The sequence below is a fragment of the Engystomops pustulosus genome, chromosome 3 (assembly GCF_040894005.1).
Source record: "Engystomops pustulosus chromosome 3, aEngPut4.maternal, whole genome shotgun sequence".
NCBI classification, from domain to species: Eukaryota; Metazoa; Chordata; class Amphibia; order Anura; family Leptodactylidae; genus Engystomops; species Engystomops pustulosus.
In genome coordinates, this window is record NC_092413.1 from 212,389,510 (window position 1) to 212,407,309 (window position 17,800).

Here is a 17,800-nt window from a genome sequence, read left to right on the forward strand (position 1 = left end):
CAGAATAAGTCATAATTTCCTGCTGCAGCTCCTCCTATTCATCAGTGCTCAGACATGTAAACAAAGAAGCAGAGAGAGTTTGCAGACAGCACAAATATAAGTATGAGGATTGCTGAATCATTTTATGAACATAGAGGGATTATCGTCAAGGCAGTACTCATGTAAAAGAGTGGCCCACCCCTTTAAAGGTCCCTTACTCTGTATCTCTGGGTATTTCATCATGAACAGCAGGCCCCATCTCAGAGTTGTAGAAGTTGTCTCCATCCCAGCAACAAACAGATCGGACACCAACAAGGTCAAGTTGCCATTGTGAAAATACTGCTGTGATTCTGGATTATTCTGAAACATAGAAAATAGTTTCAATTATATAAATCTACATGCACACATGTTCAGTTTGTGAAATTTGCAGAAATTCGGCACACAACAAATATTATATTTCTTTTACGATACCATTTATCAGAAGTGTCTGAGAGCAGAACTGCTCTAGTTGCCCATGGTAACCAATCAGAACTCAGGTTTCATGTTTGCACAGCTGTTTATAAAATTGTAGCTGCTCTTTGATTGGTTTCCATGGATAACTGGAACAGTTTATCTCCCCCTATCCATTTATCCCTATCCATCTTACCTCACACATAAGCATCTTATACTCATTGCCTATAGTAACCAATCACAGCTCAGAGCTCATATTAATGACCTGTGGCAGACCAGCAACCAATCACGGCTCAGCTTCCAACTGCCTCAGCAACAGCTGCAGACAATGGCTCCTGTATATGGTGGTTAATAAGTGTATTTTGGAAAGCGCAGCATGAAAATTTCGTCTCAAAACCAATACTATGACGTTCCCCGAGTCACAGAAGGCGACTGTGCAAAATTTGTGACTAAACGTGACGGTGCAGATTCCAATACTGGACATACACACACACATACATCCAGCTTTATATATTAGATTTTGATTGTGTGAGATACAAAATTGCATTCAATTTATGGTATACAATTTCATGTAGTTTTGCGACGCCTGAAAAATTTATGATCCACTATTTTGATTTTATGTATTTATCTGAGTATTGTAGCCACATGAGGACATGGAAGTCCCCCACGTGGTGGGACCATATACAGTTCAGAACATCTTGCTGCTAATATTTAGACCTTATTTGCATATTAAGAAAAACCTTGACATTTCTGCTTGATGTAAATGATGGGAACGTTGCGTTCATGGTCACACATCATATATTGAAACAGTAAGTTTACCTCCAGTTGCTTGACCAGATAGGCATCAATGAAGTTCTCCTGGTGATTGACGTCCAGACGACTCTTCTGTCTGGTGAAGGTTTTAATTACAAAATCTTTAAATGCTGAACTGTTTTTGAAAACGGTCCGATGTCCTCCAGGGAACCAGCGGATTACATTCGGATACATGTTGAATAACTTGTAGGAGGTAAAACACATAGGATTACTCACAATACGAAGAAGATCAACCATCAACGGGTCGGGAAGTAAGAGCTGCCGATGAAGACTTCTGTCACTCACCGAAAAAGACACTCAACTCAGGTTTTGGGACAAATATTATATATCAAGAGCGGCATAGAAGCTCACGATAAGGGCGTATTTAGGCCTCTATATTTAATAACATAATCACAAGTCAGACACACATGAAATATTTTGTACATATAACAGGCACAGGTGAGAGTCAAGGCAACAAAATGGGCAGATTGGATCTAAAGACGAAGAAAATTTCCAACCTAATCAATATTGTAGGATTAAAGGTTGGATGTTCCGGAGCTGCCTCTTCATTCCATTTTATCTAGTATGAAACTAGATTTTATTGGGTGCCAAGTATAATTAAATTCCCTACTTAAGGACACCTGACTTACAGACGGCCCCTAGTACCAGACGGACCTCTCTGACCACTGTGACCTCTGGTGAAGCTCCCTAGATGTCTTAATTTAATCTAAGGCTGCAATGATCAGCTGTCAGGTGTCTGTACTGAAGCTTTATTGATAATCCTATTGAAAATCCAATTGTAACAGGGACAAATTATTTTTGGGGAGTTGAAATTATACAAAATACCTCTTCTGACTTGCATACAAATTCAACTTAAGTTAAAACTTAAAGAAACTCTCCTGTACGTGACCTGGCTGTCTGCATTAAGGGTCTATAGATAACATCTCAAAAACATAATTTGCAGTAGTGAGATTGCAGAGAGTGTCCTTTTAGTTGGAATGGGAAGTCAAATTAATGTAAAATGTAAATTGATGCAATTATCTATGTACAATTTGTGTACATATATTAATTGGCCATTTCCTATACAGGCAGTCCCCGGGTTACGTACAAGATAGATTCTGTAGGTTTGTTCTTAAGTTGAATTTGTATGTAAGTCGGAACTGTATACTTTATAATTGTAGCTCTAGGCAAAATTTTTTGGGTCTCTATGACAATTGGATTTTAAAAATGTTGGGTTGTCATAAGAACCAGGACTAACAATAAATCTTAATTACAGACACCATTAATGACGGTTACAGCTTATTATTATAGCCTAAGGCTAAAGTACAGAAAATTACAAAAATCCAGAGGTCCGTTTGTAACTAGGGGTCGTCTGTAAGTCGGGTGTTCTTAAGTTGGGGACCGCCTGTATTTTTGTTTTTATCAGAAAACCGTTTTATTATTATATGGACCTGATGAAGGGAGCTGTTCGCCCCCTGAAACGCGTAGTCCGCTCATTTGATCTTCAAAGTAAACAGGTTCTATTATTGAGAAGCGCGGTCCAGATTTCTGTGCTTAGGATCGGACAGCTGACCACCTTTGCCACATGTGATAATTCCTCATCCCATCAGCTCATTGTGGAGGGACTTTCGGTTCTCTAAACCAGATATACCCTTTAATTAAAGCAACTGTATAAATTACTATCACAGTAAGACCACAGTGTTCTCTTGACAGACACTTTTGTAGGAAAGAGAAGTAGTGTTAGGTTGTAGTTCCTTAAAGGGCATCTACCACCAGGATGAAAGACTGTATGCTCCTGGCTTCATTAACACCTATGGACCTGGAGCCCCTCAGGCTCATTTGCATACATTCCTTCATCCTGGTGGTAGATACCCTTTAAGTCCACCACTTAAAAGGATTCTGGGGGCCCATTTTTCATCATCCGAGAGGATATTGACTCTCTACTCGCCTCCAAATGTGCACGTCTCTTGGTGCATCTGGGATCCCCTACTGGGTTAGAGACTGGGACCACCAGAAGACCCTCTATTACTAAACAGATAGACCTTTGGGCATACAGACTGGTTCTGGACCTGAAGGCACCAGTTGTGGATTATATTCGCTTTTTGAGACCACCATGGCATCACATAGTACGAATTTCTCTCTTTAAACTTACCATGATCATTGGGCTTCCCAAGAGCTTAAAGTTTTCTTCGATTAAACATATGAGTTTAAGGATAGTAGGATCTCCATATTCAAAACGGTGGCCAAGTAATATGGAAACAATGACATTTGCCACAGCAGTGTTTATGATGGTTGAGTTCTCAAATGGTTTTCCTAGAAGAGGAGCAGAATATCAGGGTTATAATATTGCCCATTATACTCAACAGGCAAAAAGGATGCTTTTTTACCACCAGTTCAAAAAGGTAAAATGGCTGCATACAAGGGGACTAGTGTCCAAGTTAGATTCCCCTTGCATAGAAACTATGCCCAAGAACCCCTTAAAGGGGGCTATAGAGTCCAAGAAAAGGGCATCTGAAGAGGTACTTACTTTTCAGCCTCTCGGAGTGACTCTTCTATAGATCATCCCCCAACCTGAGGGGGTTTGGTGCTTTAGTGTCCCTCTGAAGAAGTGTGTCTATCACAGAAATATTTGGGATATCCGCAGAATGTCTCATATATTCAAGTCTTATCACTTTTTTACACAACAAAGGTTCCCTGACCCCTTAGCCTACATGGTGCCTTCCTCTCCTTCCATTAAATTGTATGGGTAACTCCAATAACAGTTAATTGTGAGGGTCAAAGTAATGATTATGTGTCCATAATAATTATATGCTTTATGATTGTATACATGTGCCCTTTGCCCTATATTTTTGTACACTGTTTGTTATGAAATACAGAGCTTTTCCCTTACATCAGTTTTAACCAGACATGCAACTGTCAGCGAAACTCAAGTCTTGTGATGGAAAGCAGAAGATGGAAGAGCAGATGTTTGTTAAGAATAGCATCAGCATCCAGACTAGTGGTCAATTTACTGTAGACAACGGTGACTGGAAATTCCCCTGGCATAGCAACTAAGGCCTAGTTTTGGAAGACCAATCAGCAAGAGCCGGGGGCCAGACATATATGCTTAGCTATAACCAATTATAATGATTTTAATGTATGTAACCACACCTTTTCCTATGGGTATAAGAAGCTATGTAATCAGGAAATAAACACAGTTCATCTCTTTTTTCTGTTCGGCAAGTTAAGAGCATGAACCTAAGATAAAACAGAACTTCAGTCTTCTGTCTTTTCTTATCCAAACGTGCACGCATGCTCAACTAATTTGGAGTGTCTGAGAGAAGAGTGTAAGGCGGGATTGGCCCGACCCTGACAGCTGGCGCCCAACGTGGGGCCATCCCCGCTGATACCGTACACCCGAGGACCCGAACCAGAGGACGGGGGACGAACGCTTGTCCACACCAATAGAGGACCGCGGCCTCACTGAATCACGGTAAGTTGATGCATATTATATATGTGTTGGACTTCCCTGTGATCATTGGTGTGGAACAAGTTAGTAGCTTCTGATACTTTTCGGGTCTAAGGGCTGATTGTCTGAGTGGTGAGACTCATTTTTCTTTACGGTGATCGCTGGGATGGTTCAGAACTGATGTATAGTGACACTTCCCTATGGTGTGTCACTGAATCACCACGCCTCATTCTCTCAGGCACTGAGTCAGACCTTTGGGTGGAAAGTGAAAGTAAAGGGCTTCATTGTGACATATAGAGTCTCTGCCCCCCTTCTGTAGAAGCTGGGGAGGAAGTTTGCGGACTGAGAATAGTACAGATTGACATCCTCTGTTCTGGGGATATTGGGCACTGGTTACGTGTCCGGATTGTTTTTATTGTTTTTATTGTTTTTATTATTTTATACGGGGGGGGAGGGAATTAAGGTGGTCTAGGGTTAGAGACCGGAAAGAAGATAGCATGGCTCACTAGGAGACCGGCTGATTAAGGTACCGAGGGAAGCACGGTTTTTGAACTATTAATGGTTCTAACGGATGTGTAGTCAGAGGTTTTGGTAGGTTAGGGACGTTTGTTATTTTCTTGATACACAACGGTGAGCCGGGGCCCCTGCGTTGAGTGAATAGCTACACCAACGTGTACCTTGTTAGAACATGATGTTAGGTGTGTTTAAGAAAGTGCATACCCTCCCCGAGGGGGCAGAGACTGCAGTCAGGCTTGTTGAAAAAAGGGAAGGAAAAAAGTATGTTAATAATTGTGCGAGGTTGTACAAGTATGTTGATATGCCCTCAAAGGGAAGGCTACAGCCTTCAGTGTGGAAGCAAATTCTAACCACAAGTAGAGGTGTGTTAGAAGATAAGGGCATACTGGAAGCTGCTCAGGCTCACTACAGAGTGGTCAGAGCATTGCAAGTTGAATGATGGTCAGAAGTGCGAGGAGATGGTAGTTCAGCAAAAGCGGAAGTGCTATATCGATATGTGAAGCTTTTAGAAAGAGATGTGAAATGCGGAACCAAAATGGCGACAGTGCCATGTGCCCAGCCACAGCCCCATAATGGCGGACAACCCGGTCCGGAAGGGTGGACCTGTAGAGTGTGTGGTTTATAAAACCTGGAATGGGCGGAGTCATGATAAGAATTAGAAGAATTAGAATTAAAAGGATGTTCTCCTGGAGGGAACCACTGGTGCGCTAGCGACAGTTCAGTGCACATAAGGGAAAGATGTAAGTAGACAGAAGGTTGTTGAGTTAAGTAGGACTGATGGAAAAGTGCAAGTCGATATGATGGAACAGAAGGGCTGGTAGCATTGGTTTGAAAGTTTTGGGATGTGTTAAAGGATCTGATGAATGTACAAGTGAGGAAAAAAAAAAAAAAAAAACTTGATTAGATTTTTAAATAGACACTTAGAGCCTCTGACTTTGACAGACGGACACCAGGACAGAGTGACAGGAATCCTTCAGAGTGCCTGTTGAGAAAGAGACAGGTGATAAGGGACATTTCAGAGATTTTGATGTGTAGAGAATTTGAGAAAAAGAGATTTTATTTCTTGATGGCTAAATTTCTCCATAGCTGCTTGCAATTTGTGTTTGAGAACTGGTCTTGAAGCGATCTGTGCTGTGCTTGGGAGAGAACAAACAGTGACTTGACTTTGCAAGTGCAAGTTTACAAGGAGGGGGGGCGATAGAGGGAACTGTGATTGAAAGACAGAGGGAAACAAAGACTAGTGTTTCACACACCACACCAAAGTATGACTGACAAAAGTTTCGATTCCGGAGGAGCCCAGCTCAAGGGGGCGTGCTTCCACTTGCTGGGAGGAGACATTACTGAAGTGACTAAAGTGAGTGGCTATATTCTAATATAGGTAACTAACAAGGACGTCAGCAAGTACATGCCCCCAGACAGCATCTCTCATTGTCAAACCCTCCCCTGCTAGCCCAGTGATGATTTTAACCCATTCACAGTCAAGAAAAAGACCCAGAAAGAACAACATACATGTAGGATGGTCCATGATCTCCAAGCTGCTAATGAGTGTCCCACACTGGCAGCAGTCCCCGAGAGTGACAAATTATTCACTGTTATTGATTTGGCAAATGTCCTCCTCTCTGTGCCCCTGCATGAAAATTGCCAGTATCTATTTGCCTTTACCAGTTCAGTATTCCAGTATACCTGGTGCAGATTCCCACAAGGGGGGTAAAACTCACCCAGCCAATACCCCACGGCCCTACAGGGAGTAGACTGACAGACTAGCCCCTTACTGGATGTTCTCCTTTTCAGTATGCGGATGACCTACTGTTTTTGTTTGCCAGGATGCATTTATTGACCTTATGTGTTTTCTGTTCCAGAAGGGTTGAAAAGTTTCCAGAGATAAACTCCGGTACTGCCAGGAGAAGGTGGTCTTCCTAGGCCACTGCTCCTCAGCCACAGGCAGACACCTGACAGAGGGAAGAAAGCTGGTGGTCCAGAATGTGTCCCTGCCCGGAGGCCCTGAGCCTCTTTACATGTTTTTAGGACTGGCCAGCTCCTGCAGGCCTGGGATAAGGTCTGCTGCCTCCAGCCTGATGTTGCCCCTTGATAAACTGTATTGTCTCTTCCCCATTTGCCCTTAGTCAGGAGGCAATTGATGCATTCTATAGCCCTAAGCTGACAAATCCTGTCTGCCCCGGCCCTAGGCACACCCCACTGAACCAGATATTTTATTTTATTTCTCTTTGAGTATTCAGTCCATGCCATAGATGTTTTAGCCCAGGAATATGGTGGCCTCCCCAGTGGCCCACTATTAGGCCCGGTTAGACTCAGTCGTGAGGGGAGCCCCTCATGTGTCAGTAGCTGCAGCCAGCAATCTGCTCAGCAAGACCAGTGAGCTGATCCTAGACCCTAGATCACTCAGTTACAGTGCAAACCCCACATGACTTGCACAGTGTCCTTACCCAAGTACAGCCCAAACATCTGAAGAAAGGAATTACAGCTCAGACTCCAGTGTGCACTCCTGATGCCCTAGGACACACTGATAAGGTGCACAGCTCTGAATCCTTCATTTTGTCGCCAGTCTTCCAGGATTCAGAGAGGGGGGGAGAAGGGTGATTAACCCAGATGTTGAGTTTTTTCTCATAGATGGCTCCAGGTCTGCAGGAGAAGACAGACGGTTCTACACTGGATATACAGTGGTTAGTGGCGCACATGAGGTAGTACAAGCAGAACCACTCCCTCCACACAGGTCAGCGCAGGAGGTGAAGTGACGGCACTCAGGGAAGCGATACAGCTGGTGGAAGGTAAAAGGGCAAACATCTATACTCAAGGTATAGTCCTGGGGTCTAAACACGACTATGAACCCTTATGGAAGGCTGGAGATTTCCTCACCTCTGCAGAGACCCCCTTTAAGCATGGCACACTGATCAAAGAGCTTATAGATGCTCTCTTACTTCCAAAAGAGGTGGGGATAGTAAAAGTAAAAGCACACACAATTTGGTAACTCCACAAGCCAAGGGCAAGGATGTGACTGACGGGATGGCGAAGGCAGCTGCACAGATGGAGCCCAGAGACTGTCCTGAAGTCTCAGCGGTGAGTTCTGAGCTAAAAGTTTGATCCACAGGTGTTCCAGTCCCTGGTGGCCCGAGAGTCATCAGAAGTGAAGGAAGTGTGGAGGAAAGCTGGAGCCCAGATGACGATGGGACCTGGATGCTGGGAGAGAGGGTGTGCCTGCCCGGAGCCCTGCGCCCGATAGTAAGTCAAGTAGCCCACAGACACACACACACACATCCAAAATGGTTATGCTAGTGCTCATAAACCATAAGTGGTTTGCCCGGGCGTTACTACCCGTCACTAGACTAGTGAAAGCCTTTATAGTCTGTGCCCGCCACAACCCGGGTAAGGTGGAAAAGACCCCACAGAAGGTGACACCCAAGCTGCTGTATCCCTTCCAAAGACTGCAGATGGATTTTATCCAGCTATCAAAAAGTGGCACGTAGGAATACGTGCCTGTGTGCATTGATCTCTTTCCAGGGTGGCCAGAAGCTTCTGCCATGACCAAGGCTATTGCTAGAGCCGCAGCCAAGAAGTTGGTGAGTGAGATTTTTCTGCAGGTTTGGACTTCCAGAGACCATAGAGCCCAGTCGCAGAACCCACTTCACTGGACAGATCCAGACAGAGACCTCAGGATGCATAACCTGGAGCCTGGAGACTACGTGGTGGTAAAGAGACACCAGAGAGAGAGTCTGGAGCTTTGTTACGACGGTCCTTTCCAAGTCCTGCTGACCAATGCCACGTCTGTGAAGCAGGAGGGAAGCCAGCATGCTGCCACGTTTTTTATTGCAAACTTACTTATTCTTCCTGCTAGCTGGTCTCTTCTGACTGACTGTATGCTCAGGGACACCCCAACCATGACTATCACTGTAACCAGGATGCCCCCAGGGTAGGAGACTTTACCTACGGTTGGTGCAACAAGACCATGACCTTTTTTAACATTGACAGCACAGGTAACCCTGTATTAGCAGTGTCTGATGTGTATTGGATTTGTGGGGATAGGAGAGTCAGGTCAGGCCTAGAGGCTGGGAAGGTGAGTGCACGGTGATAAAACTTGTGCATTCCTTCCTCGTGATCCCCAGGGATAAGGTTGATCAGACACATAAGGAAAGGTAGAGAATCCCAAAGGATTCTGAAGGTCTAAGAGAAGCACCTAGATGACAACGTTTATATAGATACACCAAGGGAGCCACACATCGGGGAAAGAACCAAGCCTATGCATCCAGAGAATCTATTACGCCCCAGGAATCAGACCTGCCATTGCTGCATACAACCAGGCCTGTACCGTATGCGCCACTTGCAATCCCGCCCCTACGGCAAAGGTACCCCAACAACACCTTGCCAAACCAGAATACCCATTTCAAAGGATCCAAGTGGACCACATCCAGCTACACAAGGAGGGAAAACACGAATATGTACTTGTAGTAGTAGACATGTTCTCCGGATGGCCAGAGGCGTACCCAGTAGCTAACATGACATCAAAAACTACAGCAAAGAAACTGATCACTGAGACAGTTTGTAGATTTGGAGTACCACAAGTCATAGAGTCAGACCAGGGCCCTGCTTTTTCCTCTCAGATATTCAGAGAATTATGGAATATGTTGGGAGTAGATTTGGGCCTGCATACACCATACCACCCACAGAGCTCAGGAAAGGTAGAGAGGATGAATGGTACCCTAAAGAACAAATTGCTCAAAATGACCCAGGATAGTCCCCTCCCCTGGCCAGAATTGCTCCCCATTGCTCTGTATCATGTCCGCCACACTGCCCAGGCTAAACATGGTCTCACCCCCTAGGAGATTTTGTTTGGCAAACCACCAGTTTTTCCTGTGATAAGTAAGCAGGAATTGTCTGAAAGTCATGATAAGACTGTACAATATGTAATTGAATTGTCCAAGGAATTAACTAATCTGCATGCTGCAGTTGTTGCTTCTCTTCCAGAGTCATCAGGTGACGTAGTTCACAACTTCCAACCAGGTGATCAAGTATATGTGAAGAAGCATATCCGGAAAGATTGCTTCCAACCCAGATTCGAAGGACCTTACACAGTGGTCCTGGTAACGCCTACAGCGGTGAAACTTGAAGGGAAACCCACCTGGATACACGCATCACACTGCAAGGGGAAGACAAAATGAAGCTCTATATCCTTTCCTGTTTGAGTTGTTTAATAATCACAGATAACTGCCAAATCACCACTTTTTGGGTACATACCACGGCCCCGTATGAAGAGTATTTCTTTGATTTTTGTGATATCGTAGATTGTCGAGGGACAGAGGACATTAGATGGGATCCATCATACCAGTACAAGGGCGAAGCACAGTTCTACATCTGTGTAACCCGTCCCGGGAATGAGAACTGTAACTCATGGTCAGATGTAGGGTGGAACACAGGGAAAAAGTGGGGATATGGACCCCAAGAAGGGTTAGCAAGGACAGACAAACATGGCAAATCCCTTCTTGACCAGATGGCTCTGTATCTAGGGGGGTTCCCAACTAGATCATGTAAATACCCAGGCAACTGTCTTCCTTTGTTCATAAGAATTACAATGCCTTCCCCAGGAGATTTAGGGAAATATGTGCTAGGATGCCATAGGGGGACGCTAAATGGGAAGCTTGGGATGTTTGAATTGCGGGACGCCAAATTGAGACCCACAAGTGCCCCAGTAAACTACATAGCAGGAACAGATCAAGAACTACAGAAAGAAGTAAGCGAGGTAATACCAGTTCCCGGGTTAAAATGGGAAGAGGTTTTCTCTATGGAAACTCAAGTTGTCCCAAGAAAGAACTTATGGTTAGAATGGGTAAGGTATACTGTAAAGGCACACAACATATCAGTCGGATGCATAGCTTGTGCAGGGGCGAATCCTCATCTGACCACCCAACCCTATGTGATCCCACACATAGATAAGCTGACCTGTTTGATGAAACTCTTAAAGGGCCAGAATACTTCTGACTGTTTGGAATATCTACCTTTAGTTCATGTTAAGTCTAAGGTAAGACCCCCAGGTGAAATCTGGGTTGAGCAGGGGAACTATACCTGTGTATCCTCTGACATCATTAATGCCAAAACTCCCCTGGGGGTGTTTGAAAAAGGTTTCTGCCAAGAGATTGTCACCATAGACCCAGATTTATTGTCCGACCATACTTCTTTCCTTTATGATGTCTTTTGGCTTTGTGGGAATGGTAAGCTGAGGAACCGCCTCCCCCAATTATGGAAGGGTCAATGTGCCCTAGTTAAATTAGTCCTGCCTTTCTTGATGTTACCCTGGGATCCGACTCATAAAAATGAACAGGTAAAGATAAAAAGGTCACTAAGTAACACCGATTACAGACAAGATCCTGAGGTTTACATAGATAGTATTGGTGTCCCAAGGGGGGTCCCAGACCGATACAAGGCTCAGGATCAGATTGCAGCCGGATTTGCTTCCATAATTCCCCAAGTGCAAATCAACAAAAATGTGGACTGGATAAATTACGTTTACTATAATGAACAGAGGTTTGTGAATTACAGTAGGGATGCTTTCACCAGTATTGTGGAAGAACTGGGCCCCAATACTAGAATGACTTTGCAAAATAGAATGACCCTAGATATGATACTTGCAGAAAAAGGTGGAGTGTGTGGAATGATAGGAGAAGACTGTTGCACTTACATCCCTCAGAATTCAGGTGCTGGTGGTAAGACACTGATAGCAATAAAGAAAATTACAGCATTGGCAACTGAGATGAAGGAAAATGCAGGGGTAGATACCTCCTGGGCAGCATGGTTTACTAGCTGGGCAGGAGGGTGGAAGGCCCTTTTCCAACAGATAGGATTGGTACTACTCGGGATGTTCATCCTGGCTCTATTTCTCTTATGTTGTTGTATACCATTATACAAGAGGTTGGCCAAGAAAATTGCGAATAACAAGGCTAAAGGAGTTTTTCCGAATATCGATAAACAGTCTGTTTGTTATATGTCCATGAGGAATAGAAATCTGCCCGATTTGCCTGAGATCTCAGTTCTGTCAGAACAGCCTGATGTTCCAGTTCTGGAACACCCAAATTCTTCCCCGATAAATGACCTACCTACCATTGTGATCTCGGAATACTTAGCCCCCTCCCCAATAGTGGAAGCTTTAGTGTAAGGGAAAGAAGGAGGACTCCATGTGTTAGTAAGGTTAGTGCTGGGAAATTGATCCAGGTGTCACAAGGGCACGTTGGGTCAATGACTCAGTGAAGCAATCCACTCCCCTCTCCCACCACATGGACAGCCTATAGGAAAAACGAATTGCAGTGAAGTGTAGGGAAAAGCTCAGTATTTAGGGGGGAATTGTGAGGGTCAAAGTAATGATTATGTGTCCATAATAATTATATGCTTTATGATTGTATACATGTGCCCTTTGCCCTATATTTTTGTACACTGTTTGTTATGAAATACAGAGCTTTTCCCTTACATCAGTTTTAACCAGACATGCAACTGTCAGCGAAACTCAAGTCTTGTGATGGAAAGCAGAAGATGGAAGAGCAGATGTTTGTTAAGAATAGCATCAGCATCCAGACTAGTGGTCAATTTACTGTAGACAACGGTGACTGGAAATTCCCCTGGCATAGCAACTAAGGCCTAGTTTTGGAAGACCAATCAGCAAGAGCCGGGGGCCAGACATATATGCTTAGCTATAACCAATTATAATGATTTTAATGTATGTAACCACACCTTTTCCTATGGGTATAAGAAGCTATGTAATCAGGAAATAAACACAGTTCATCTCTTTTTTCTGTTCGGCAAGTTAAGAGCATGAACCTAAGATAAAACAGAACTTCAGTCTTCTGTCTTTTCTTATCCAAACGTGCACGCATGCTCAACTAATTTGGAGTGTCTGAGAGAAGAGTGTAAGGCGGGATTGGCCCGACCCTGACAAAATAGGCCATTTAGAAAAGTGGACACTTCCCTATTTATTGTAGTAGCATCTCCAGACAGGACAGGGTGTTGGGGGACCACCCCCATTCTAAAAGTTGTTTCTGTTCCCAAAAGTTGGACATCATGAAAAAAACGGATATAGAGTATGCACCGAATTTATGGACAACATCAGCAAGCATTATTCAACTGGAGTAGTTGGGTTTGAGGAGTTCATCCAAACTTCAAAGAAAGTTTAGTTCGGGTACCCAAACCTATTGAAATAAGCTGAACTTTTTTGCCCCCAAATGGCCGGAAAATTTGGATAATTAGGGGTAGAGGACAGCAAAATGGGTTAATTGATGCTCAGCAGTCAAACAACTTTTCCTGGTGAGCTGAACACCAAACCTGGACTTGTGGCTGAAGTTCAGGGGCCCAAGCCCTACATTTCGGCACGAACCTGAACAGTGTGGTTTGAGCATGCTCAACATTAATTAGAGGTACTATATAGACACCAATCTCAGTAAAATAATTAAAAGCAGCGATACAAGTTACATTATTGAGCCTTGTACATGGGATTTCTCACCTCCGTATGCCTTGAATTCCTGTACCAACGAGTCACATTCCACATTTATCCGATCTCCTAAAGATTTCTTGCCCATCCCAAAGTCTCTCAGTGTTGAAATAGTAAATCGCCTCATAACTTTCCAGTTTTCTCCATTAGAAAAGACAATTCCTTTTAAAAAACATGGAGATAGTGCTGGGTTATTGGATCCTGGCTTAAAGGTATTTTACTCAATGGACCTACAGTGTGAGTCATAGATGACTTGTGAGGCAAGAGGAGTAATTCTGTCCAACACAATGATGGACGCCTTAATGGACAGTCAATGGACTTTTTGTATTCTATTTGGGTCTACCAGGGTTGTGTATACTATAATAGACATGGAGGTCCATATTCTCTGGTTGGGAGAAAATGATGCAAAGCCACTAACATATCAGGGTAGAGTAGAATGGACCAAGCTACACTTAGAGTCAGCACCAACATCTAAGTTCTCTACAACATGAGGTGCACTGTAGTGGGTGGGAGGTTGTGAGGTCATTTAATGTTATTTTCTTTATATTAACTTTATATCATTCGGACCAAGAAACCTTCATTGGACCTTGGCAATTGGAATCCCAAATTTGTCAGAGAAACCCTTGACCCTGTTGTCAATTTTAGAAAACCCATTTTTATACATCTTCACTTAGAATTTTGAGGAATTGTAGAGGAATCTTCTGTTTAGGATCCTCATCTTTACTGGTGGACTTGTCCTGTCCAGCCTAACAGCAAAACAAACTGGTTGATCTGAATATTCACTGGGAAATTCCTGATTTACCATATCTATTTGAGGTTTCTGTGAAGATCGGTATGTCTGCTTTATCAGAGAACTCTTCAGCATGGTTGGCCAAAGCGTCCTTCACTGCATCGTATCCATACAAAACTACCACCTTCTGCATCCCCAACTGAATGCTGAAAACTGGGCCAAACTTATCGCTTAGCTGCAAAACAAAATAAACGATTATACAGTGAAATCTATATAATTCTATTTATTTATGTAACTTTTGTTGATCATCAGGATTAAATACAATTAACTGAATATTTGGAGAAAACCACCACAAAAATGGAAACCAACACCTTTGCTTTTGGCAGGATTTCTTCAAGACTGCTTGCATCAGGGGCAATCACAAAATGTTTCAGAAATCTCATCAATATCAGATCAGTTGAGGTCCAACACTCCAGACCTCCTCAGATCAGCTGACATTGGCAGCCTCCCATTGCTAGCATGATAACAGAGAATGGAAGTGGAGGTCCAGCTCTGTTCCCTGTATAGTGACTGGTGCCAAAAAATTGCATCTGAGTGCCTAGTGACGTTAAAACGGAGCTTGGCTGCAGTTCCTAGTGCTGACCTCCACACAGAGAATGGAGGTGGATGTCTTGCTCAGTTTTCTATTATTTCATTGCAGGATATTTGCCAATATCAGCTTTTTGGTGAAGGCTTGGAGCGACGGTCAACCACCAATCATGTGCATAGGTCATTAATACGATTATACTTTAAAAACTCTTAAGTGTTTATATTTAAAACATTGCTAAACAGACCCTAAACCTAGAGGGGTCAGTTTGGTTGTATGTAGAATGTAGGTAGCTGGGGGTTTTGTAGATTGTACTGTAGAACATTTGAACATTGCGGAATCTGGGTAAAGTTATGGTTGACCCCCCATTAGCCCAACTTTAGACTAACTACCCCTGACATGTACCCAGGTGTCCAAGGTGCTGATGCTGGCCCAGATTGTACAACTGACAACCATCTTAGAATTCAGACTATGGCTTTGGTCAAACTGCAACTTGGTGTAGACACAAGTGAATCAATGTCCTTGTTGCGTACTTACCTCGGTGAATGTTTTAAATGGATTCTTTGTGTCAAATTTGTGCATATTCCCAATGATTGGTAGACAGTTTGGTCCTGGAGGAAAATTTTTGTACTTGTTTTCCTTCTGATTCTTTAAAACTTTGGTCAATAGTAAGAATATAACAAGTAATAGGACAAGTGTGATAACGTCGGGGCCAAACATGATGATGGTCAAATCTACGAGGAGAAAAAGTATAAACAATTAGCCACGGAAAAGTAAGTCACAACACAACCTACAACTGGTGACCACACATCAGAAGAAAATTAGTCATAGTACCCCCTTCTCCCCCATGAAAAGGTAAACCACTGACTCCTGGACCAGGTCTGAGGAAGGAGGTGTTGCCTCCGAAACGTCACACAGTATGTGGAGCTCTCAGTGAACAACCTGCAAGCGTGTCTGGTACGGCGAACAACTAAAAAATGTCAAATGTGAAATAAGATGAGTATTTAACAGAATCTTATTGTTTGAAGATGTTGGAATACATTTTTGTAAAATATTATTGGCTAAAAACCCAGAGTCAGTGGCTTACCTTTTGATTACCGAGGTTGCGAGTTACATACCCTGACTGGACGTTTGCCATACACGTTAAAACACAATTTATGCAGTACATGGTTTCCCCCCTAACACCACCCTCATGACAAGGGATTCCACATTTGCTATAATTTTCCCCAGGCTATAGCAGCATTCTACATTAGACTGGTCTGGGCATAAAATTCAAATGGGGGCCTCTTCGTATATCGGGCAGATTGTGCACCGGCAGGGGATGTATAATGACTGGTTACCCATACAGAAAAGGAAAGGCTTCTTACAACAATGGATTGCAAGATCAGGTTTTGAAAAGCTTCTCGTCTCATACGAGACACCTTACAATTGAGTCAAGAGGAAAGTTAAAGACATAATCGTAGATGATATTTTTATAGACTCCAACTGCATCTATGCATCTTCTGTGTAACCTCCACTGGACAAAGCAGTCTCACCGTCTTTTACGGTCGGCATTAATTACCCAACCACAATCTTTGGATGGCAAGAAGCCCAAAGTTGAATGACTGGGATGCTGGAATAATTCTGGCCATCAAGGTCTATAAAGTCATGAACACGAGCAAGTCTGCTCCCAAGATTTTTGTACTGTCTGAAGAGGTCAAATGCAGTTCCAGGACAACATAGACCAAGTGCCTTGAGGAGCATCAGCTTCAGGTACAGACAAGGCAAGTACAGTTTATTATATTCATTGCCTGCATTTGGGGGACAAGTTTATGACATCCTCTTCTGCCAAACTGTGTGTTTTCTGGTGTAGTGAAAGGATGTACACCCCTTATCGTGTCCTACAGTATGCCGTCTCATAGGGAACACACTAGTCCTTTTGGTTCTTCTCACCTGATTCGACTGGAAGGGATTACATCCAATAAATTATGTAAATTATGGTGGAGCCAATCTCCTGCCTATGCAGCAAGTACAGACATTCAGGCATTACTATTAAGATCATCGATTGTTACAGCTGTCATGTGCACAACGTATATCCCATCATCTCTTCATATCATAGGGGCTCCTCCCAAAAAACGTGGTGAGCTCTCTAGAGAGGTGAACATGTGGTTAAATATTTTTGTTCAAAACCAGCCTTAAAGTTTTTACTTCCTCAAAAATCAGGAGGATAAATGTCTGATCACAGGAGTCCAACTGCTGAGACCAGTCACCATCAATGGAGCACTCAACTCGTCCTGCACTGCTTTATCTTCAAGTGGACCTCTGCCATGGCTCATAGCATAAACCAATGTGGAAATCCAAAGAAATACAGTGCAGCTGGCGATATCCTATGGCAGTGATGGCGAACCTTCTAGAGACTGAGTGCCCAAACTACAACCGAAATCCACTTATTTACCGTGAAGTGCCAACACGACATTTTAAAAAGGAACTTGTTGCCACTGTTTTTCCTCATGTTTCAATCGTATTGACCCCCAGAGGCCACCAGTACAGTTGAAAGAAGGAACACAGATGCTGACCCTTGTTGTAGCTTCTCTCCAGGGTACCGCTGTAGAGAAAGAATAGTGGATATAGCAGGAGGACCTACAAAGACATTGTACTTCTGTCAACACCTTCTCACTTTTCCTGCAGTTCCAAACAGCAAATGAAATGTCGCTTTAAAACAGTATCTCTTAAGTTGCCTGGGACTGCAGGTGGATTTGGTCCTGGTTAGTGAACTCTGTCCTGGAGCAATGGTCTGAGTGCCCACAGAAATGGCTCAGAGTGCCACCTCTGGCACTC

At 43.4% G+C, this 17,800-nt stretch overlaps 1 protein-coding gene across 4 annotated transcripts in view; it reads right to left on the bottom strand.

Annotated features, from left to right (window-relative positions):
* Positions 1-17,800, bottom strand: part of LOC140122651 (cytochrome P450 2C5-like) — a 33,391-nt gene that overhangs the window by 11,500 nt on the left and 4,091 nt on the right. For 3 of the 4 annotated variants that reach the window (XM_072143751.1, XM_072143752.1, XM_072143749.1), the window contains 6 exons: positions 15,521-15,717; positions 14,470-14,632; positions 13,680-13,829; positions 3,374-3,534; positions 1,249-1,425; positions 198-339 (listed from right to left, as the gene is read on the bottom strand). In XM_072143751.1, coding sequence (XP_071999852.1) covers positions 198-339; positions 1,249-1,425; positions 3,374-3,534; positions 13,680-13,829; positions 14,470-14,632; positions 15,521-15,703 — 976 coding nt within the window. In that variant the 5' untranslated portion in view covers positions 15,704-15,717. Of the gene's footprint in view, positions 1-197; positions 340-1,248; positions 1,426-3,373; positions 3,535-13,679; positions 13,830-14,469; positions 14,633-15,520; positions 15,718-17,417; positions 17,562-17,800 lie in introns of those variants that run through there. The other variant, XM_072143753.1, reaches the window with a different exon arrangement.